This window comes from Tamandua tetradactyla, chromosome 4 (assembly GCF_023851605.1).
Source record: "Tamandua tetradactyla isolate mTamTet1 chromosome 4, mTamTet1.pri, whole genome shotgun sequence".
Classification (NCBI taxonomy): Eukaryota; Metazoa; Chordata; class Mammalia; order Pilosa; family Myrmecophagidae; genus Tamandua; species Tamandua tetradactyla.
Window position 1 is genome coordinate 8,285,887 of NC_135330.1, and position 25,069 is coordinate 8,310,955.

The following is a 25,069-nucleotide window of genomic DNA, read 5'->3' on the forward strand; positions in this document are numbered from 1 at the left end:
TAGCTTGCTTTGGAGAATCCCTTACCAAAAATAGACACAGAAAAAAAAAAATAAATAAATAAGACAGCAGTCAAACATTAGGGATACTCAAATCAATAGGCCAAGCCCTTGACCTTGAGGCTTGCTCTTGTGAAGCTTATATATATGGAGGGAGAAGCTTAGCCTACCTATAGGTATGCCTAAGAGTCACCTCTGGAGGACCTCTTTTGTTGCTCAGACGTGGACTTTCTCTCTCTAAACCCAACTCTGCAAGTGAAACCATTGTCCTCCTCCCTATGTGGGACTGACATCCAGGGATGAGTCTGGCCCTGGCACTGTGGGATCAACAATGCCATCCTGACAAAAAGGGGGAAAAGAAGTGTAACAAATAAGGTATTAGTGGCTGAGAGAGTTCAAATAGAGTTGAGAGGCTACTCTGGAGGTCTCTCTTACAGAAGCTTCAATTAGACACTGCTACTATCATAACTTGTCAAACCCCAACCAAAACCATTCCTGCCAATGCTAAAGAATAGCTAGAGCATTATATAAGATTCTACAAAGGTTCCATGCACTAAGGTTACTTTCCAGAAAACTACAACCTCCAGATGCCCTGGATCAGATAAGTCCTGAAATGCAGATGGGCAAGTCTTTCCAGAACATCAGCTAGTTCCATCCCCCTATTCCATATTACTGACAGCCCCTTCCAAAACGAAGATTAGAATGGCCATAGCCCAAATACCCCTAAAGAATGAGAGAAACATCAAAGGTGATGGTGGAGTTATGCAGGGAAGGTATGGTTTAACAAGTGAGTATGACTACTGGATCATTATAGTGATATTTCTTTCAGTTTCCAGTATTTTAAACCAGCCAGAAGTAAAAGTCTAAAATTGTGGACTGGCAACCTATTCAAACTCTGAAATCTGTTCTACAACTAATTGTTGTGATGTACTTTGAAATTTATTGCTTTTTGTATAAATGTTATTTTTCACAAAAAGAAAAAAGAGAAGGAAAAGTATAATAGAAAAGATGGGATTTAACAAATGAATATGACTGCTGAATCAATATATCGATATTTCTTTTGGTCTCCAGTGTCTTGGAGCAGTTAGAAGAAAAAAGGAAACTTTGTGGAATTGTAGCCCATACCAAATTTAAAATCTCTTGTATAACTACTAGTGAAAATGTACTTGGAAATTTATTGCTTTTTTTGGTATATATGCTATTTTTCACAATAAAAAAATAGTTAAAAGAAATAGAGCAAGAATGGGTGGGCAATTGTAGAATAATGAGCAGGGGATTAGGAGGACATTTCTTAAATAGCACAAATCATTTACCTTTACAATATGTATAAAGGTCCAACACACAGCAGGTCCCCACTACAGCCTCTAAGGGAATGATCTCATAGAGGGGTACCCGAAATAGTTCATTATGATAGAACCGACGGGATGGAGAATGGTGGGTTTCATGGGGACGGAAATAATGGTGACCAAAGGCAAACCGTTCTTCTCTGAAAAAGGAAAAAAGAAAAAGGAGAGGTTTAATGATAGCAAGAATCTTGTAAGTATGTAGCTTTGTTCTGCTAGGGAGGAGATGGAAGAATGAGATAGAACCCAACACTTACTTTTCATTCTTCCAAAGCTTCTCAATGCGGAAGATGTCAAGTTTATCTCGGTTAATGTGAGATAATAGTCGATAGGACTGACGGACCGGGTGGCCATCAGGGGTGCGCCGACTATCCCTCATCAGATATACACAGTCACCTAGGAAGGCAGTTGGGGGATAAATTATTGCTGCACGAATTCTGTTAGGCGTTCATTTGTCTGACCCAAGGTCTACAAAGAAGGAATTTATAATCCAAGACAATATAAATATTGCTAAAACGAACTATTTAATGATGATAGCAATCAATTCTAGACTATAAGAATGACATAAGCGAGGTCTTCCACCTCTTAAATTCTCATACATCTTTCTCAATCTTAAAATTAGCTATATACATCCTGTCTCTCCAAATTAGTTCTACTTGGGGGAGGGGTGATGTAGGTAAGGCATGGCTATAGGATATAAAAACCTATATTCTATTGCTATTCAGGGCCTTATGGTGACAAAGACTAACACAGACAACATATACCTCCAACTACTCAGGTCAGCTTTGACAAATAGGGTCAGCTCCTATGTACGCACCTTGACGAAGCAACAAGTCATCTCGGAGCAAACAGATGAAGTAGACACAGCCAGGTTGGGCATAGTGGGGCCGAGGGATCATGGGTACCTCCTAATAAGAGCAGAAAGCCAATGGATAAAGGCTGAAACTTCACATTCAGCCTACTAGTTCTCTTCAAGAGAGAAGAACTAAAACCTAGACTTCCAACCAATCATGTCTTACTATTTAGTCACTTCAATGTACCACAGATATGAAAAAAAGATTAAAGAAACTAGAGTTGTTAAACCTGGAAAAGTGAAGGTAGAGCAAAATAAAAATGACAAGCTAAATATTCTAAACTATATTCTATGATAGATGCACAAACTGTCTGATCATTCTGTGCCATTAACAGGGCATCTGAAAATACGTGAAGGGTGACACTGCTTATGGAAAAGATTGGAGATTGTTACTGGCATTTGGTAGCCTTGGAAGCCAAACATAGTGCAATGCATCCCTAACAACGAAGAGCTATCCACCAAAATGACAACAGCAACACTATTAAGAAATGCTGCCCAAACCCCTCCCCTTTTGTAGAGGTAACTTGCACAAGATCACACAAATAAGTATGGCAGAACCAAGAACTCACTTGATAACTTGGGAAGTTAACCCCCTCTCAAAGGCTGTTAACTCATCTGTAAAGTGGCTGCAAGACTAACCGTGGTCGACTCTGAGTCCAGTGTTCTTTTCACTATTAAACACTGTTTGACATACATGATATTTAGAGTACCTGAGTTCTGGATTTTACAAGCTACTTCTTTTATGGATAGTTGATAATATTTATAAAAACGTTAGTTTTATATAGTCCCTTTCCTTTCACAGATTTCTAACTATTTTATTTTCCTTTTGATCACGCTCCTGAGAAAAGGAAAGGCAGAATTATTATTTTCATTAAGTTTAAAAAAATAAGTCCCAGACAGGTTGAACAACTTACCAAAGGATATTTTTTGCAGGAGGTACATGGCAGATAAGACACCATGGGCTACATCTCCTATTTATAGATCAGAGAGTATTATCAGAGCAGCTTACCCTGTCCACAGGTCTTGGGTCACACTGTTCACAAAGATAGTGCTCCACATCTGAGTTTACCCCCATACAGTCACAGTGCTGCCAGACCTGAGAAAAAAGGTCCTGTTTAGGGGGCCTCAGATTTACTGAGAGGAGTCCTGGGAGCTAGGAATTAAAAAAATTAGCAGTGGGAAAGGATGAAGGAAAACGAAGGCTCGTGTAGGTAAGTGACAAATGGTAAAATAGGGAGGAAAAGAATGATGACCCGAAAATGTTTTATCTGTACATGCAAATATACAGATTCGTTCACAATGTATGGTCAAATACAATGGGGAGATGGAGAGAGAAGAGACGGACAAAGGAATATAATAAAACTATCACTTACTAAATAATATAGCTATTGTGAAAGGCTTTCTACTCTTACAGACTGTTCTCACGTGCCCTTGACTAAACTTTATTCTCCCAACAATCCTGTGGGTTACTTAGTTCCATTTTATATATAAGATAACAAATTCAGATGGATTAAGTGGGAATACTAGGGCTTAAGATTTTGGTTCTTCCATCAGAAGCCTTAAGTGTATTTATCTATTACACTCTATCTGTATGCTGTGTATAATGTACTGTCTTTAGGTAAAGCACTACCCTAAAGACTATAATTTACATTGTGATCCAGATGAGGTGAGAAGTGTACAGTGGAAAGTAGAGGGAACGAGAGGTAAAAAAAGAAGAGAAGGGGTGCATTGGTGGTTCAGTGGTAGAACGCTTGCCTTCCATACAGGAGATCTGGGTATAATTCCTAGACAACGCCCCCACTCCCCACCTCCACCCCCCCCCCCCCAAAAAAAATCAGCATTCCTGGATAAAATGAAAGAGAAATATAAAAAAGGGGAAAGACAATAGGTGAATAGTGAAGGATAGGCTGGGCTACAGTTCCCAAAAATCCTGTCAATCCAAGCCAAGAGACAAGGGGCTTGTTCTTTGAATATGGTCCCCATGCTTGTCAGAGCCAGGCTTGTCTCACTTCCTGACCCTTTCTTACCATGCACTTGTCACACTGAATCATGAGGCCTTCATCCTTGTAGAGGCCACAGATACAGCGGATAACATCATCGTCCTTCTCATGCCCATTCTCCTTCTCAGACACTGAGGTCTCACTGCTGTCTGCCTCACTTGCTGTCTCTCCTACAATCTCATCAATTTGGGCTGATGCCTCATGGCGGGCATTGTAATAGGCCTTTCGTAGACGGCAAACATCTCTCCCAACTGGGGATTTACGCCCATAGTACTTCTGAAGAAAGCAGAAGAATGAAATCATGTTTGGTCTTCTCAATTTTGATTAAAAAATCCACCTGAAGAGGTAGTAGTATTTTCTTTACCCTCCCATTTTGGTTAACAGATTTTCAATAGCATCAAATATAATGCCAGGTGGTCAATAACAATCAACTTGAAACAACTAAAATGAATTCAAATTAGAATCTGTGTGATAATTTTCCCAACCATTCTCTTGCTCCTGTCATTCAATTCATGTCACAGGTCTTCCTATCCTGTAGATGAAATACAATGACTATAGAATATGAATTAATATCACAAGCATGATGTGTAGAAGCTCTGCATTTACTTTTGTCCTGCAGATATCAGAGACAGAACTACAGACTTTGAATGAATATGAAAGTTGAGGTTTCAGTTGAAAGGAAGCATGTTATAACTCAAGATTGCTCTAACTCTTCAACTTATCTATTTTTCTCTCTCATTTCTTCTTTCACCTAGTAGCTTCTTAATTACTGTATCCAGTAGCCTCTTTCCTCCTTCAAATATCTCTTCAAGGTATTTCAAATCACTGACATTTTTCTCCTTTTCATGTACAATGCAATATTCCATTTTCTCTTTTAAATCAGTAAAGACCACTTTCTCTTCAATGACGTTCGTCTACTTCACAATATAGTAACATAATACCCCTCAGTTCCATCCTTGATATATTTCCAACTATTTATTTATCCATCCACATTTTTGGGCATTTCATTTGTACATATTGTCTTGAGGACAGAAACTGCACATTTGCCATAAACATAGCAAAATGTCTATAAAATGTAATACAAAAACGTTCACTATTAAATTAAGTTTTTATAAAAATTGTTTGTTGGGGGGCTATGAAGTAGCCTTCCACTCTAGTCATTATAAAGGATCTGACTGTACTGGTATACTGTAACATATTCCAAGGGCACTCAATAAAAATGTCTGACTTTCCCAACCTGAAACATGAAGGTTGATAGGACAAGAGGGTAAAAATCTTAAAGTTCTAGAGTGGTTCTCTTTAGGACAAACTTCTTACATCTGTGTTTGAAGTCAGTGAAAAGTACCTCAGCATTCCTAAAGACTTTGAGCATGTCAGCATCAAAAGCTTCCACTGTCTTGTAATAACCAGTGAGGATCTGCTTCTCAATGGTGATGAGATCCAGGGGATCAGAGATCTTCTCATAATAATCAGCATTCCTAGAATAGAGAGCCAGGGTATCAATATAGTACACTTAAGTACTTTTCCAAAACTCAGATGATCCCCACAAATGTGAACCTACTTTTTCTTTGGGGGGACGTTCAACAGGGGAGCTGCCAGTGCTTGCTGGGAAGAATCTGCAAAAGAATGTAAAGTTTATTAGAAGGACTATAAGATATAAGTACAAGGGAAGCAAATATTAGTTGCTAACTGAAAAAGTAGAATTCCCAAAATTAAAAGTTAAAAACAAATGCAAGGAGTTTAAGACATGTGGGTAAAGACAGGGATCAGAAGGTACCTTCAAGATTGCCTATGATATGAAAGATATAGTATATATATTCTTGAAATGCAGCAAATGTTGGTTGGGTAATGAGAAGAACTTCCCATGAAGAATGAGAGAATGGGATATTACTGTGGTAGCTGGGCTGCTTAGGGCAAATTCCTGCTCAACAAATCTTATTACAGCAAAAAGATCATCTTAACCAAAAAAATGTTTTCTAGTCTTTATTAATGGCCCATAATTAATGTTCTTTTGTTGGTTTGGATTCAAGTGGATTCCAGATATGAAGAATTTGGTACTGTGAAAATTTTTTTAGAATTCATTTTTATGTAACAAGTATTTTCTATTATGAAAATAGAGTGAATGCTGCAGACTACTTTTCATCTGATATTTACTGTTAACTTTCCAGTGACTTCACTACACAGAGAAAATGTCTCTTATTTCATGCCAAGAATGCAGTGACATGGTAGATATATTTACTGCAGTTTCATGCTAGATTAGATGGTGCTAGGAGAAGACACAGAGAAGTCACCTTTTGAGAATATAAAGGGAATAGGTGCCACAAAACTTTACATCTTAAAGCAGATCAGCCCACACCTTCCTTTCTATTTCCTTAGGCTAACAAAACTGTTTGAAAAAAGGCATTAACATACCAATATATACATTAGACAAAGAAATAAAAGAGAAAGAGCCAAATTCCACAAAATTTAGGGAAAGGAAAGGAGACAAGTCAAAACTGATGGCAAAAAAAAAGGCAGCAATTTGTCAAAATCTTTCCTTATCTTCAACGTTTTAATTTTCTAGTCAGAAAAAGTGACTTCCATTATAAAACTACCTACCCCAAATTAAAAACCCTCTCCTCCCACTGCCTTTTCCCCTCCAAATGCACTAAAAAACATGTCTTGGAAGAGGAGAGAAATGGGATAAAGGTGTTAGCATGAACATTCTTCTAAAGTAAATGGAAATCGTCTTGGAAGTTAATCTCTTTTTCAGGGGTTCTAAGGGCCTGTGAACTTTCTAAAATATATGCAAAATTCTGTATATGCATTTTTTCTGTAAAGAGCACTAATCAGATTCTCAAAGCTATCTCTCAGTCAAAAGGTTGAGTACTACTGATGTAATATACTCATAGTACTTCTCTTCTTTTTTTTTTTTACATGGGCAGGCACTGGGAATCGAACCCAGGTTCTTGGGCATGGCAGGCAAGCATTCTTACCCGCTGAACCACCGTGGCCCACCTAGTACTTCTCTTCTTAATTTGCTAATTCACTGCTTTATTCAGAGAAATTTTATCTAAGACAGACACCTACATCAGTTTTCTATCCTATAGATTAAAAATGTGTTTTTTAAATATAGTAGTTACTATGGGAGAATTCTAATACAACACAGAAAAATGACGTAAATATAATAGGATTTGACCTGAAGGATTTAGGGATTCAAAAACAATAATCCCCAAAGACTGTAATCAGTCCTTCAATTCTAGACTTTGATAAAGATACACCTAGAGAACCTCCTAAATTCCTATCCTAAACTGTCACTTATTCTGGGTCTTAGATATCTCAGGTATGGGTACGTGATCTGATTAAAATTTAAAAAGCATTAAGAAGAATGAATTTTGGATAGTTTTGGTCACCTTTGTAAGAGATGATACCATCACAAATCTCTTTGAAGATCTGGGCTAGGCGGGCTGCTCGAGCCACTTCAATGTTTTCTTCTGCAGCTGCCAACCGTCTTGTTCGAACAGATCGAGCTGTCTGCAGGGCGGAGAACTGGGTCATAAAGACATCTGGAAGGATAAAATGAAAATTAGTTTCAGGATAAGAGGCACTCTATACAGCTTTCTCTTCTCCAAAGAACTGCTGCCATTTGCACTGTATTTCTTTTGAGGTGATGAAGTAAATTAGTAGGCATGGAGCTCTCCCTAACTCAAAATTTAAAAGTACTGGCTGGGGTTTATCAGAGAGACAAATCCAAGTTAAAAGAGAGCTTAACTATCACCTTAGTGGCCAAGACTATCTAGTATAGCAGGGGGAAGGCTGGGATTCAAAATCAGTCTGTCTTCACTCATTTAAATTCCGGCTTTACTACTTTCTAAGTTGTGTGACCCTCACCAAGTTACTTAACCTTTCAGTGTCTCAGTTTTATAACTGTAAAATGGGAATAGTGGTAGTACACTTCCTTTATGAGGTACTGGTGCAGATTAAGTGAAACAATGTTTTTAATGTGATTAGCTCAGTACCTGACAAAAAAATAAGTACTAAATAAATACAATTATTGTTATTACCAGAATATTTGAATTAGTTGGGTCATAAGTTCAAAGTAACTCTACCAATCAAATCACTGATAGGATATGAGATTCTGGGCAAATTTCTGGGAATCTGTCCAGTTTCTACTCAGCATATTCCCTCATACTTTTGTTTAGTGTACCTACATCAGGAGAATGCTTCTACTTTATGAGAGGAAGAAGGAAAGAAGAAGACAAGCATGATTTTCTGAACACTGAATTTGCAGTTAGAAAGGATGCTTGGACATGACAGTCCCTCTGCTTTCAATTGTTTGGGGTGACAGATCTGAATTCAGGAGTGCTATTAACATTACTTATTCATAAAGGTTAGGAAAAGGAAATCTGAAAGTTCGTGTGTATAGTACTGATCAGAATGTGGGGGGAAAAGGTCTTCAAACTGGCAAGAACTTCTAGTACAGTACTGAGTAACAGTAATACCTTTTTTTTTTTTTTTTTAACATGGGCAGGCACCGGGAATTGAACCTGGGTCTCCGGCATGGCAGCTGAGAACTGCGCCTAATGAGCCACTGTGGCCCACCCTGAACAGCAGTAATGAAAGTGGACAATGAAGATATACACTTTCCTGATTTTAGGGGGAAATCTTTCACCATTGAGGATGATGTTTGGGAGGCTGGCAGAAGGGGGTTTCATCCTAATCCCTAGAGGAGAGACAGGGAAGTTAAAGAGCTGGGATAGAAGGATTATTACTCATTAATGCTTCTTTAATTTGATGTTTTTATGTTTGTATCCTAACATTTTGGTCCAGACTAAAAGGAATCTTTGACTAGACTGACTTTTTTTTTTAAATAACTACACTAATCACTTCATTTTTTTTCGGGTGGTGGTGGTACATGGACCAGGAGAGAATCGAACCCAGGTCTCCCTCAAAGTGGGTGGGCATTCTACCACAGAACCATCCTAAACTAATCTTTTTTAGATAACCACATGGAATCCATAGGAATATTTTCCAGACTTTACCAGACTTGATGTTCCCGTCATCTCGGCAGATGCCATTCCAGCGGGTATATAATGATGCTGAGTGAATATTGTCACTTGTGTGCTTTACTTCCTCCTGTTTCTGCCGAATTTTCTCCCAGTTTCGGACTAAGAATACATGATGCTTTAATACAAAGTTTCTGCAAGGAAGGAAGAAAGGAATGTCTTTATTCACTAATTCAATAAGCATTTATTATATGACTATTCTACACAAACCATTGTTAGATGATATAAATTAACACTTTAAAGTAAGGAAAATTAAAGGTGGGGAAAATATCATTTTTCAGTTTTCAGCATACTACTTATAGTACTAAGTGGGCATACTATAGAAGATAAAAATATCATTATTTCTTCTAGAAGATTTTCATTATTTAAAAATTATGAAAAATGGAAAATACAGAAAAACACAAGGCCCAAAAATAATCCATAATATGGTACTTACAGAATACCCTTATGACATTTTAATGAATTTCTATTCAGATATTATTTTAATCCATTTTCTCCATTACTGAGATATTTAATATTGCATTTTTAAATTAATAAAACCAATCAACATACAACTTGAACATTCTTAACATATGAACATTCCATACTTGGTATGCAATCAATGGCTCACAATATCATCACATAGTTGTATATTCATCACCATGATCATTTCTCAGAACATTTACATCACTCCAGAAAAAGAAATAAAGAGAAAAAAGAAAAAACTCATACATACCATACTCCTTACCCCTCCCTCTCATTGACCACTGGTATTTCCCTCTACCCAATTTATTTTAACATTTGTTCTCCCTATTATTTATTTATTTATTATTATTTTTTCATCACAGTTGTATATTTATCATCATGATCATTTCTTAGAACATTTGCATCAATTCAGAAAAAGAAATAAAAAGAAAACAGAAAAAAAACATACATATCATACCTGTTACCCCTCCCTTTCATTGATCACTAGCATTTCAATATACTAAATTTATTTTAATTTGTTCCCCCTATTATTTATTTATTTTTAATCCATATGTTTTACTCATCTGCCTATACTACAGATAAAAGGAGCATCAGAACAAGGTTTTCATAATCACACAGTCACTTTACAAAAGCTCTATCATTATAAAATTATCTTAAAGAAACATGGCTACTGGAAAATAGCTCTACAGTTTCAGGCACTTCCCTCTAGCCTCTTATTCTTTTCATATAATAAAGAAATTTTCCTTTATTATTCAAAACATCAGGCAAACACTACTAATGGCTGCAAAAACTGTGTCTGTTCAAGCAGCCTGAGATGCTTTATGGAGTATTTGTACAAATACTAAAGGAAGGGGCTGAAGGAAGGGGCTAACATGAAGTATGGGTTGGGCAGACTTCCTTAGGTACAACGCTTTCACATGGGTCTCTAACTTAAATAAGTTTTATGTATCTTGACTGACACTACAGAGTTTTGATGATTTCATTTGATTTTTACCCTAGAACACGTAAAAACAGATCTGAACTTGGATGAGTCACAAACTAGGGACCTCAATAAAATGAAGTAATTCAATTTTTTCTCATTTATTTGTTTATTGAGTAGACTTTTAGAACAGTTTTATATTTAAAAGAAGAATTGAGCATGTTGTACAGAAAGCTCCCATATTACCCACTGCCACCATCCCACACCCCGTGCCCTCTATTATTAACAACTTAGGTTAATATGGCACATTTCTCTCAATTAATGAATCAGTACCGACACATTCTTATTATCTAAAGTCCATGGTTATCATAATGGACTTCATTAGTTTTCAACTAATGTCCTTTTTGTGTCCCAAAAGCATGTCCAGGGTCCCACATGGCAGTTAGTTGTCATGTCTCCTTGGGCTCCTTCCTCCTGGCTGGGATAGTTTCTCTGACTTTGTTTTTGTCATTATTTATTTTTTAAAAATAATTTATTTTTAATTGTCGTAAAAGTTACATCACATAAAAACCACTTTAAGTGGACAATTCTTTAATATTAAGTTCATTGACAAGACTGTGTACTTTCACCACAATGTATTTCCAGACAATTTTTCATTGTCCCAAACCAAAACTCGGCTGCATTTAGCAGTAACTCCCCACCCCTCCCCCCACTTTCTGTCTCTAAGAATCTGCCTATTCTAAGTATTTCATATCACAGAAATGGTACAATCTTTGTCCTTCTGTGGTTGGCTTATTTCACTCAGGATATCTTCAAGGGTCACCCATGTTGTAACATATACCAGCACTTCAGGATTTTACAGCTGAATAATATCCCATTGTATGACTAGACCATGTTTTGTTGATCCATTTATCTGTTGATGGACAGCTGGGTTGTTTTCACCTTCGGGCAATAGCAAATAATGCTGCAATGAATGCTAGTATACAAATACCTGTCTGAGTCCCTGCTTTAAATTTTTTTGGGAATATACCTAGGAGGGGGAAGGCTGGGTCATATGTTAATTCTACATTTAACTTTCCAAGGAATTGCCAAACTTTTCCACAGTGGCTGCACCATTGCCAATATTTATTTTCAGGATCCACTTTTGTTTTTCTCTGCCCCTGTACTTTTATTTGCCTCAGGGTTGGAATCAGCTATTTCTGGAGAGATTCTGCTGCTGCAGCTCACTTCTGTTGGTATATCATTACTTCCTCCATGCAGCTCCCTCCTGCTGGTGTATCATTACTTTCAGGCCCTTTTGGACGTGGGATAAAATGTCTCCTTATACACACATATCTATTTCTGTATCCATTAAAAAAAATGAATTCATACTGATGCCTCAAATTCCGATTCAGTGTTCTAGCATTCCCCCTTTCCAAATGTGTAACTCCACTCCCCAACAGAGAGAAGCCTGCATTCCAGGCACATCTCCTGAACACTTTCCATCACTGCCTCTTTTAAATGGTCACAAATAAACTTGGGAAGTAGGTACTGTGGCTGAACTCATTTTACAGAAGAGGAAACCTCAGAAATCTCAAGGCCTTCTGTCTCTTCAGTAGAAGAACTCAATTCTCCCTGAACCCAGGAAGGGGCTCTAAATCCTCTATTGGACTTGAACTTCAAGCCATGCTGGCCAAAAGGCATGGATATACCCTCCCACCTTAAACCACTAAACACAAAACAAAACAAACATGCATAAAATGTAAATCAACAGCGTTCAGGTACTGGCCAGCAGGCAGCATAGGATAGTGACCCCTCAGAGAGGAGAAATAAATACTGTGAGCCCCAAAATTGACCCAGCTTACTTTCTGGAGAGTTTCCAGCTCCTAGCACAGGGAAGAGGAACCAAAACAGAGTATGATGGTTTCCCTGACTGAAAGAGGCAACTTGAGAATTTGGAAAGATCGAGGCAGCTAGAATGCACAGGGTAGAGACCAGAGAAGGGAGAACCCCAGATGAGAGATCTATAGTGAGGCTCTCTGGTCTACAGCTGAGCTCTTATCAGCATATGATGACAGCAAACTTCCAGAGGCTAGGAAAGGAAGGATGGAAAGGAGAAGGCAGAGCCATCCCCAGAGCATAAGAGAGCCAAATACTCTGGGCACCGGGTAGAGTAACCTGAGGGTATGACCCAATAGTGGGGTTGTGTTAGCCCTAAACCAGAGGTTGCTACCCTGGCCCCACCTAACAAATCTCAAAAGCATCAAACTATTTGATGTAACTTCCCTGTACCACGGGATTGAGCTCAAAGTCGTCTAAAGTAATAGCAAAAAGGTCCAACTCCCCACAATGTAAACTTCAGTCTCTAACAGGAAATTTTTTTACATGTCATGGATTCATAATAGGTGATTTTTACATGTCCTTTTGTAGATACATATTTTGCAGTATCTTCTCCTATTTTCTTAATGGTCTCTCTTGACACACATCCATTTTAAATTTGGAAAAAGCATTAAACTTCTCATTTTTAAATTTATGGTCTTTCTGTCTTTGATTGCCTAAAAATATCTTTGCTCACTTCCAAGTCACAAAGCTATTCTCCAAAGTTTTCCCATTAAAGCCTTATGATTTTTACTTTTACCTTTAGCTCTATAATCCATCTCAAGTTTGCTAAAAATTTTTTTTCATAAAATATAACATATATACAAAGCAAAGAAAGAAAAAAGCAATAATTTTCAAAGCAGAAACAGAACAGATCCCAGAGTTTGTGATGGGCTACCATCACCTCATCGAATTTTATAGTTCGTGACCTTGTTTGCACATTACAATCATGTGGGGAGTTTTAAAAATTACTGATGTATATGTTTCATCTCTGTAAATACTGGTTTAAGTGGTTTGGGGGCTGGTGAGGGTCTAAGCATTGGGATTATTTAAAAGCTCCCCAGACTAAAGTGTAGCCAAGGTGGAGAAACACTAGTTTGAAATGTCTATAACTTAGAATGAAATAGGATGAAATGGACTAAAATTACAGTAAGATTATAAATAAGGATGAACTTTTTCTGAGAGGTTCAAGTGTGTAATCAGGGAGGTTGTAGAATATGTCCCCAAAACATCTGAAGAATAGAAGATCTATTCATTTCACTTCTAACAGGGGACAAATCTCAACTTAAAATAGGGAAGAGCAGAAATGGCCACAGAAGATCATTTTTGTTCCTCTGGCAATACGTTCACAAAGTAAGGATTCTTAGCCTTTTTTGTGTCACTGATCCCTTTGGCAGGCTGGAGAAACCTAAGTAACTCCTCGCTGAACAATGTTTCATAACATTAACACAACAAAATATAAAGGATTAAAAGGAAATCAAATATATAAAAATAAGAGTTTTCAAGATATAAAACAGCCAAATTTATGATACAGAAATAATATATATCATTGTTGGTAGGAATGTAAAATGGCATACCATTGTGGAAATCAATATGGCAGTTCCTTCAAAAGTTAAATATAGCACTATCATTTGACCTGACAATTCTATTCTGGATAAATACCCAAAGAGAGTAAAAAAAGGGTCTCAAACAGATACTTATACTCAAAAGGTGAAAACAACTCAAGTGTCCATCAACAAATGAATGGACAAACCAAATGTGGTATATACACACAACAGAATACTTTTCAGCCATAAGAAAGAATTAAGTTATGTGATATACTGAAACATTATACTTAGTGAAATTAAAATAAGCAAGGCACATAAAGACAAAAATTACATGATACCACTTCAAAGAGATGGCCAGAAATAGCAAATTTTTCCAAATGGAAAGCAGATTAAGGGTAAGATGAAAGAAGTGGAGAGACAAGATGGCAGCCTAGCAATGTGTGCGTTTTAGTTTGTTTTCCAGAACAACTACTAAATAATCAGAAACAGTATAGAACAGCTCCTGGGGGCACGTCAGTGACCGGACACACGGTGTATCCCAGTCTGGACCAGCTAGACCGGCTGTGAGCACCCCCAAAACTGTGAGTTCCCCAAGCCACAGCGGCCAGCGCCCCTCCCCCACAAGCTGCTTCCCAGAGGGGAAAGGAAAGGGACTTTACCAGCAGCAGGGGCTGAGCCCAACCAAACGCCAATTGTGGAATTAATTCACAAATTCTGACTACTAAAAACAGGCCCCCAGCTCAGGTGAACCTGGTCAAAGCGGAGGTTGCTCATTTTTTGCCCCAGTGTCAAGGGGGCAGGGCTGACAGAAAAAGAAAAAAAAAAAAGGAAACAGGTTTTTGTGGCTGTGTTTCTACAAAGGCTTGACTGCCTTTGGATACAGTGGCAGGACTTCGCAGGCTGCAACTGCCCCAGGTATAGGCAGACACAAACTCATTTGAGGGCTTGTCTGGAGCCTGTACCTTCCCCAGGGGAGGGGTGAAGCCCAACTCAGGTGAAATCCCTTCCTAAAGGAATTCAGACACCAGGGCTTGGTAATTTGAAGCCATTAAAACCAGCCTACAACCTCTCCTCTGTCTCCACCACGTCCCCAGCAGGGAGAGTCTGCCAAAGTTAAAGGTCCCACATCATCTTATGCTGGTGGGATCTGTAGGCAGACAAGCGCCACATATCGGGCAGGATAAGAAAAACAGAACACAGAGACTTCACAGGAAAGTCTGTCAACCTTCTGGGTGTCACCCTCATGGAAAACTGACACAGGTGACTCTTTCCTCCTAATAGGAGGCCAGTTTGGTCTGGGAAAATCCGGCTGGGGTCTATAATACCTAAGCAGACCCTCCTAAGGGAGGGGGGTGGGAAGGCACCATACAAGCAGAGCAAGAAACAAGAAAACAAGAACTGAAAAATTCTCCTCTGTTAAACAAAACCTAAGCTAGAGGTCCAGAAAAAGTTGAACTGAATGTCAAAGAACAGATAGACAACAAATTCATCCAGCAAGAAAACCCTAGGTAAAACAAGTGAAAGCAATCTCCAGAACAAACTAATTAAGGTAATTAAATGCCTAGATGTCAGCAAAAAATAATAAATCACACCAGGAAAATTGAAGATACGGCCCAGTAAAAGGAACAAATCAACAATTTAAAAGAGATACAGGAGCTCAAACAATTAATTCAGAAGATATGAACAGACATAGAAAACCTCGTCAAAAACCCAATCAAGGAACTGAGGGAGGATATAAAGAAGACAAGGAATGAACAAAAAGAAGAAATTGAAAGTCTGAAAAAAGCAGATCACAGAACTTATGGGAATGAAAGGCACAGTAGAAGAGATGAAAAAAACAATGGAAACCTACAATGGTAGATTTTGAGAGGCAGAAGATAGGATTAGTGAACTGGAGGACAGAACATCTAAAATCCGACAAGCAAAAGAAAATATTGGGAAAATAATGGAAAAATATGAGCAGGGACTCAGGGAATTGAATGACAATATGAAGTGCACGAATATATGTGTTATGATTGTCCCAGAAGGAGAAGAGAAGAGAAAAGGAGGAGAAAAACAAATGGAGGAAATTATCACTGAAAATTTCCCAACTCTTATGAAAGACTTAAAATTATAGATCCAAGAAGTGCTGCATACTCCAAAGAGAATAGATCCAAATAGACGTACTCGAAGACATTTACTAATCAGAATGTCAGAGGTCAAAGAGAAAAGAGGATCTTGAAAGCAGCAAGAGAAAAGCAATCCATCACATACAAGGGAAGCCCAATAAGACTATGCATAGATTTCTCAGCAGAAACCATGGAGGCGAGAAGACAGTGGGGTGATATATTTAAGTTATTAAAAGAGAAAAACTGCCAACCAAGAATCCTATATCCAGCAAAATTTTCTTCAAAAATGAAGGAGATATTAAAACATTTTCAGACAAAAAATCACTGAGAGAATTTGTGATCAAGAGACCAGCTCTGCAAGAAATATAAAAGGGGAGGGAGGGGCCAAGATGGCAGCATAGTAAGGCACGCGCATCTTAGTTCCTCCTCCAGAACAACTACTAAATAACCAGAAATAGTACAGAACAGCTCTTGGAGCCATGACAGAGACCAAACACACAGCGTACCCCAGTGTGGACCGGCTGCGAGACTCTGCAGTGGTGAGTTCCCCGAGCGGCGCGTACTTCCCCGGGCCGCGGTGGCTGGTGGCCGGCGCCCCTCCCTCACGGGTGGCTTCCCGGACAGCTGAGTCTCAGAGAGGCGAGTTCCCCAAGCCGCGGCGGCTGGGGACTGGCGCCCCTCCCCCACAGGCGGCTTCCCGGAGGGAAAGGAAAGAGTCTCCAACAGTAGCAGGGACTGAGTCCAACCAAATACCAATAGTGCCACTAATAAACAAATTCTGACTACTAAAAATAGGCCCCCAGCTCAGGCGAAACTGATCAAGGCAGAAGTTGCCTATTGGGCTAACTGAAAAAGAGGAAAGGGGGTGAAACAGAGCGTTCTGTGGCTGTTTCTATGGTGGCTTGGTTGCCTCTGGACTCAGCGCCAGGATTACACAGGTGGCAACTGCCCCAAACGCAGAAACAGGCTGCTATCAGGGCTCCCTACCACCTGAACCTTCCCCATGGGAGGGGTGAAATGCATCTCAGGTGGAGTCCCTCTCTGAAGGAATTCAGATCCCAGGACTTCGCAATTTGAAGCCGTTAAAACCAGCCTACAACCTTTCCTCTGTCTCCACCAGCACACAGCAGGGAGAGCATTCCAATGTTAAAGGAGCCACAACATCTTTTGCTGGTGGGACCTGCAGACAGACAAGCGCCACATACTGGGCAGGATAAGAAAAACAGAGTCCAGAGACTTCACAGGAAAGTATTTCAACCTGCTGGGTCTCACACTCAGGGAAATCTGATTAAATGTCCAAACGCCAGCAAAAAATAACAAATCACACCAGGAAAACTGAAGATATGGCCCAGTCAAAGGAACAAACCAATAGTTCAAATGAGATACAGGAGCTGAGACAACTAATTATGAATATACGAACAGAAATGGAAAACCTCTTCAAAAACCAAATCAATAAATTGAGGAAGGACATGAAGAAGGCAAGGGATGAACAAAAAGAAGAAATGGAAAGTCTGAAAAAACAAATCACAGAACTTATGGGAATGAAAGATACAGTAGAAGAGATGAAAAAAACAATGGAAACCTACAATGGTAGATTTCAAGAGAGAGAGGTTAGAATTAGTGAACTGGAGGATGGAACATCTGAAATCCAAAAAGAAACAGAAACTATAGGGAAAAGAATGGGAAAATTTGAGTAGGGGCTCAGGGAACTGAATGATAATATGAAGCGCACAAATATACGTGTTGTGGGTGTCCCAGAAGGAGAAGAGAAGGGAAAAGGAGGAGAAAAACTAATGGAAGAAATTATCACTGAAAATTTCCCAACTCTTATGAAAGACCTAAAATTACAGATTCAAGAAGTGCAGCACACCCCAAAGAGAATAGATCCAAATAGGCGTTCTCCAAGATACTTACTAGTTAGAATGTCAGAGGTCAAACAGAAAGAGAGGATCTTGAAAGCAGCAAGAGAAAAACAATCCATCACATACAAGGGAAACCCAATAAGACTATGTGTAGATTTCTCAGCAGAAACCATGGAGGCAAGAAGACAGTGGGATGATATATTTAAATTACTAAAAGAGAAAAACTGCCAACCAAGAATTCTATATCCAGCAAAATTGTCCTTCAAAAATGAGGGAGAAATTAAAACATTTTCAGACAAAAAGTCACTGAGAGAATTTGTGACCAAGAGACCAGCTCTGCAAGAAATACTAAGGGGCGCACTAGAGTCAGATATGAAAAGACAGAAGAGAGAGGTGTGGAGAAGAGTGTAGAAAGAAGGAAAATTAGATATGATATATATATATAATACAAAAGGCAAAATGGTAGAGGAAAGTATTACCCAAACAGTAATAACACTAAATGTTAATGGACTGAATTCCCCAATCAAAAGACATAGACTGGCAGAATGGATTAAAAAACAGGATCCTTCTCTATGCTGTCTACAGGAAACAAATCTTAGACCCAAAGATAAACATAGGTTGAAAGTGAAAGGTTGGGAAAAGATATTTCATGCAAATAACAACCAGAAAAGAGCAGGAGTGGCTATACTAATATCCAACAAATTAGACTTCAAATGTAAAACAGTTAAAAGAGACAAAGGAGGATACTATCTACTAATAAAAGGAACAATTAAACAAGAAGACATAACAATCATAAATATTTATGCACCGAATCATAATGCTCCAAAATACGTGAGGAATACACTGCAAATACTGAAAAGGGAAATAGACACATCTACCATAATAGTTGGAGACTTCAATTCCCCACTCTCATCAATGGACAGAACATCTAGACAGAGGATCAATAAAGAAACAGAGAATTTGAATATTACAATAAATGAGCTAGACTTAACAGACATTTATAGGACATTACACCCCACAACAGCAGGATACACCTTTTTCTCAAGTGCTCATGGATCATTCTCAAAGACAGACCATATGCTGGGTCACAAAGCAAGTCTCAACAAATTTAAAAAGATCGAAATCATACACAACACTTTCTCAGATCATAAAGGAATGAAGTTGGAAATCAATAATAGGCAGAGTGCCAGAAAATTCACAAATACGTGGAGGCTCAACAACACACTCTTAAACAACCAGTGGGTCAAGGAAGAAATTACAAGAGAAATTAGTAAATATCTCGAGATGAATGAAAATGAAAACACAACATATCAAAACCTATGGGTCGCAGCAAAGGCAGTGCTAAGAGGGAAATTTATTGCCCTAAATGCCTATATCAAAAAAGAAGAAAGGGCAAAAATTCGGGAATTAACTGTCCACTTGGAAGAACTGGAGAAAGAACAGCAAACTAACCCCAAAGCAAGCAAAAGGAAAGAAATAACAAAGATTAGAGCAGAAATAAATGAAATTGAGAACATGAAAACAATAGAGAAAATCAATAAGACCAGAAGTTGTTCTATGAGAAAATCAACAAGATTGATGGGCCCTTATCAAGACTGACAAAAAGAATAAGAGAGAGGACGCAAATAAATAAGATCAGAAATGGAAGAGGAGACATAACCACTGACCTCACAGAAATAAAGGAGGTAATAAAAGGATACTATGAACAACTTTATGCTAATAAATACAACAATGTAGATGAAATGGACAGGTTCCTAGAAAGGCATGAATAACCAACCTTGACTCAAGAAGAAATAGATGACCTCAACAAACCAATCACAAGTAAAGAAATTGAATCAGTCATTCAAAAGCTTCCCAAAAAGAAAAGTCCAGGACCAGACAGCTTCACATGTGAATTCTACCAAACGTTCCATAAAGAATTAGTACCAACCCTGCTCAAACTCCTCAAAAAAATCGAAGTGGAGGGAAAGCTACCTAATTCATTCTATGAAGCCAACATCACCCTCATACCAAAACCAGGCAAAGATATTACAAAAAAAGAAAACTACAGACCAATCTCTCTAATGAATATAGATGCAAAAATCCTCAACAAAAATTCTAGCAAATCGAATCCAGAAACACATTAAAAGAATTATACATCATGACCAAGTAGGATTCATCCCAGGTATGCAAGGATGGTTCAATATAAGAAAATCAATTAATGTAATATACCATATCAACAAATCAAAGCGGAAAAATCACATGATCATCTCAATTGATGCAGAGAAGGCATTTGACAAGATTCAACATCCTTTCCTGTTGAAAACACTTCAAAGGATAGGAATACAAGGGAACTTCCTTAAAATGATAAAGGGAATATATGAAAAACCCACAGCTAATATCATCCTCAATGGGGAAAAATTGAAAACTTTCCCCCTAAGATCAGGAACAAGACAAGGATGTCCATTATCACCACTGTGATTCAACATCGTGTTGGAAGTTCTAGCCAGAGCAATTAGACAAGAAAAAGAAATACAAGGCATCAAAATTGGAAAGGAAGAAGTAAAACTATCAGTGTTTGCAGATGATATGATACTATATATCGAAAACCCGGAAAAATCCACAGCAAAACTACTAGAGCTAATAAATGAGTACAGCAAAGTAGCAGGTTACAAGATCAACATTCAAAAATCTGTAGTGTTTCTATACACTAGCAATGAACAAGTGGAGGGGGAAATCAAGAAACGAATTCCATTTACAATCGCAACTAAAAGAATAAAACACGTAGGAATAAATTTAACTAAAGAGACAAAAGACCTATACAAAGAAAACTACAAAAAACTGTTAAAAGAAATCACAGAAGACTTAAATAGATGGAAGGGCATACCGTGTTCATGGATTGGAAGACTAAACATAGTTAAGATGTCAATTCTACCTAAATTGATTTACAGATTCAACGCAATACCAATCAAAATCCCAACAACTTATTTTTCAGAAATAGAAAAACCAATAAGCAAATTTATCTGGAAGGGCAGGGTGCCCCGAATTGCTAAAAGTATCTTGAGGAAAAAAAACAAAGTTGGAGGTCTCATGCTGCTGGACTTTAAGGCATATTATGAAGCCACAGTGGTCAAAACAGCATGGTATTGGCATAAAGATAGATATATCGACCAATGGAATCGAATAGAGTGCTCAGATATAGACCCTCTCATCTATGGACATTTGATCTTTGATAAGGCAGTCAAGCCAACTCACCTGGGACAGAACAGTCTCTTCAATAAATGGTGCCTAGAGAACTGGATATCCATATGCAAAAGAATGAAACAGGACCTGTATCTCACACCCTATACAAAAGTTAACTCAAAATGGATTAAAGATCTAAACATTAGGTCTAAGATCATAAAACAGTTAGAGGAAAATGTAGGGAGATATCTTATGAATCTTACAATTGGAGGCGGTTTAATGGACCTTAAACCTAAAGCAAGAGCACTGAAGAAATAAATAAATAAATAGGAACTCCTAAAAATTAAACACTTTTGTGCATCAAAGAACTTCATCAAGAAAGTAGAAAGGCAGCCTACACAATGGGAGACAATATTTGGAAACGACATATCAGATAAAGGTCTAGTATCCAGAGTTTATAAAGAGATTGTTCAACTCAACAACAAAAAGACAGCCAATCCAATTACAAAATGGGAAAAAGACTTGAACAGACACCTCTCAGAAGAGGAAATACAAATGGCCAAAAGGCACATGAAGAGATGCTCAATGTCCCTGGCCATTAGAGAAATGCAAATCAAAACCACAATGAGATATCATCTCACACCCACCAGAATGGCCATTATCAACAAAACAGAAAATGACAAGTGCTGGAGAGGATGCGGAGAAAGAGGCACACTTATCCACTGTTGGTGGGAATGTCGAATGGTGCAACCACTGTGGAAGGCAGTTTGGCGGTTCCTCAAAAAGCTGAATATAGAATTGCCATACGACCCAGCAATACCATTGCTAGGTATCTACTCAGAGGACTTAAGGGCAAAGACACAAACGGACATTTGCACACCAATGTTTATAGCAGCATTATTTACAATTGCAAAGAGATGGAAACAGCCAAAATGTCCATCAACAGACAAGTGGCTAAACAACAGGATAAACTTATGAAGCATGTAATAACATGGATGGACCTAGAGAACATTATGCTGAGTGAGACTAGCCAAAAACTAAAGGACAAATACTGTATGGTCCCACTGATGTGAACCGACATTAGAGAATAAACTTGGAATATGTCATTGGTAACAGAGACCATCAGGAGATAGAAATAGGGAAGATAATGGGTAATTGGAGCTGAAGGGATACAGACTGTGCAACAGGACTGGATACAAAAACTCAGAAATGGACAGCACAATACTACCTAATTGTAATGTAATTATGTTAAAACACTGAATGAAGCTGCATCTGAGGTATAGTTTTTTTAAATTTTTAAATTTTTATTACTTTCTATTATTGTTTTCTTTTCCTGTTGTCTTTTTATTTCTTTTTCTAAATCGATGCAAATGTACTAAGAAATGATGAATATGCATCTATGTGATGATATTGGGAATTACTGATTGTATATGTAGAACGGAATGATTTCTAAATGTTGTTAGTTAATTTTTTAATTAATAAAAAAAAGAAATATAAAAGGGAGCACTAGAGACTGATAAAAAAAGACAGAAGAGAGGTGTGTGGAGAAGAGTGTAGAAAGGAAGACTATGAGTATAGGTAAAAAGAAGGAAAATTAGATATGACATATAAAATCCAAAAGGCAAAATGGTAGAAGACAGTACTATGCGTGCAGTAATAACACTAAATGTGAATGGATTAAACTCCCCAGTCAAAAGACATAGACTGGCAGAATGGATTAAAAAACAGGACCCATCTGTATGCTGTCTCTACTAAAAGGACATGAGGGTAAGGACACAAATGGACATTTGCACACCAATGTTTATAGCAGCATTATTTACAATTGCCAAGAGATGGAACGGCCAAAGTGTCCATCAACAGACGGGTGGCTAAACAAACTGTGGCATATACATACGATGGAATATTACGCAGCTGTAAGACAGAATAAAGTTCTGAAGTATGTAACAACATGGATGGACCTTAAGGACATTATGCTGAGTGAGATTAGCCAAAAACAAAAGGACAAATACCATATTGTCTCACTGATATGAACTGACATTAGTGAATAAACTTGGAATATTTTGTTGGTAACAGAGACCATTAAGAGATAGAAATAGGGTAATATATTGGGTAATTTGAGCTGAAGGGATACAGATTGTGCAACAGGACTCAATATAAAAACTCAGAAATGGACAGCACAATACTGCATAACTGTAATACAATTATGTTAAAACACTGAGTGAAGCTAAATGTGAGAATGATAGAGGGAGGAGGGCTGGGGGCATAAATGAAATCAGAAAGAAAGACGATAAAAATTGAGATGGTATAATCTGGAAATGCCTAGAGTGTATGATGATAGTGATTAAATGTACAAATTTAGAAAATGTTTTTGCAATGGGTGAGAACAAAGGAATGTCGTTACTGCAGGGTGCTGAAGGTAGATGGTAATCGATATTTTAAAATTTCAACTTACGTGTGAGACAAAAGCAAAAAATGTTTATTTGGTACAATATTTATATTTTGACTAGTGCATTTCCTAATATAATTTATGTAGATAGTTGGTTGAACAATATAAGTTCATGGAACCTTGGGTAGGACATGAGATTTTGTTGATTTGTCCAGAGTGATGCCCTGATGAATCCCAGAGTGATTTGATCAGTAAGTGGAAAAGTATTTGCAAAGTCCCCTTCGGGGAATGGTGAGAATGGGGGATAATTCATCCTCCCCAAGTTGAATTCTTGATATTCTCACAAGCAGTGTGGACAACCAAAGCTATAGGCTGAGCCCTCAGTCTTGGGGTTTGTTCATATGAAACGTAACCCCACAAAGGATAGGTCAAGCCTACTTAAAATTAGGCCTAAGTGTCACTCCCAGGAGAACCTCTTTTGTTGCTCAGTTGTGGCCTCTCTCTCCAGCCAACACAACAAGCAAACTCACCATCCTCCCCCTGTCTACGTGGGACATGACTTCCAGAGGTGTGGACCTTCCTGGCAACGTGGGACAGAAATCCTAGAATGAGCCGAGACCTAGCATCAAGGGATTGAGAAAACCCTCTCGACCAAAAGGGGGAAGGGTGAAATGAGACAAAGTGTCAATGGCTGAGAGATTCCAAACAGAGTTGAGAGGTTATCCTGGAGGTTATTCTTATGCATTAAGTAGATATCACCTTGTTATCCAAGATGTAATGGAGAAGCTGGAGGGAACTGCCTGAAAATGTAGAGCTGTGTTCCAGTAGCTATGTTTCCTGATGATGATTGTATAATGATATAGCTTTCACAATGTGACTGTGTGATTGTGAAACCCTTGTGTCTGATGCTCCTTTTATCTACCTTGTCAACAGACAAGTAGAATATATGGAATAAAAATAAATAATGGGGGAAGAAATGTTAAAATAAATTTAGTTTGAAATACTAGTGATCAATGAAAGGGAGGGGTAAGGGATATGGTATGTATAATTTTTTTTTCTGTTTTCATTTTATTTTTCTGTTGTCTTTTTATTTCTTTTTCTGAATTGATGCAAATGTTCTAAGAAATGATCATGATGATGTATATGCAACTATGTGATGATATTGTGAATTACTGATTATACATGTAGAACGGAATCATCATAGGTTAAGAATGTGTTTCTTTCTTGTAACATTTTTTTTTTAATTTAAAAATTTAATTTAAAAATTAAAAAAAAAAGATGAAAGGAGGGGAGAAGAAAAAAAAAAGTACACCCATGGTTTTGTGGGATATAGCTGTGGGTCTGTGTTATAAATTACAGGGATAGTTTTCCATTCTGGTCCAGGTTTCATTTAGAAGGAAGAAGGCTATCCAGATTACAAATTTGCTAGAGAGGTAAGAATCATATCTTGTTCATATTTATATCCTCCAGGGCCTAATATCTCCTCCTATGGCAAAGAGTAGAAGCTCAGAAAGCATTAGCTGTA

General features: G+C 38.0%; 1 protein-coding gene across 5 annotated transcripts in view; it reads right to left on the bottom strand.

The window, feature by feature from the left end:
• ASH1L (ASH1 like histone lysine methyltransferase) overlaps positions 1-25,069 on the bottom strand; it is a 340,594-nt gene that overhangs the window by 6,570 nt on the left and 308,955 nt on the right. For all 5 annotated transcript variants that reach the window (XM_077156397.1, XM_077156393.1, XM_077156395.1 and 2 more), the window contains 9 exons: positions 9,215-9,372; positions 7,586-7,738; positions 5,755-5,809; positions 5,539-5,671; positions 4,221-4,469; positions 3,203-3,289; positions 2,158-2,248; positions 1,598-1,736; positions 1,311-1,483 (listed from right to left, as the gene is read on the bottom strand). In XM_077156397.1, coding sequence (XP_077012512.1) covers positions 1,311-1,483; positions 1,598-1,736; positions 2,158-2,248; positions 3,203-3,289; positions 4,221-4,469; positions 5,539-5,671; positions 5,755-5,809; positions 7,586-7,738; positions 9,215-9,372 — 1,238 coding nt within the window. The remainder of the gene's footprint in view (positions 1-1,310; positions 1,484-1,597; positions 1,737-2,157; positions 2,249-3,202; positions 3,290-4,220; positions 4,470-5,538; positions 5,672-5,754; positions 5,810-7,585; positions 7,739-9,214; positions 9,373-25,069) is intronic.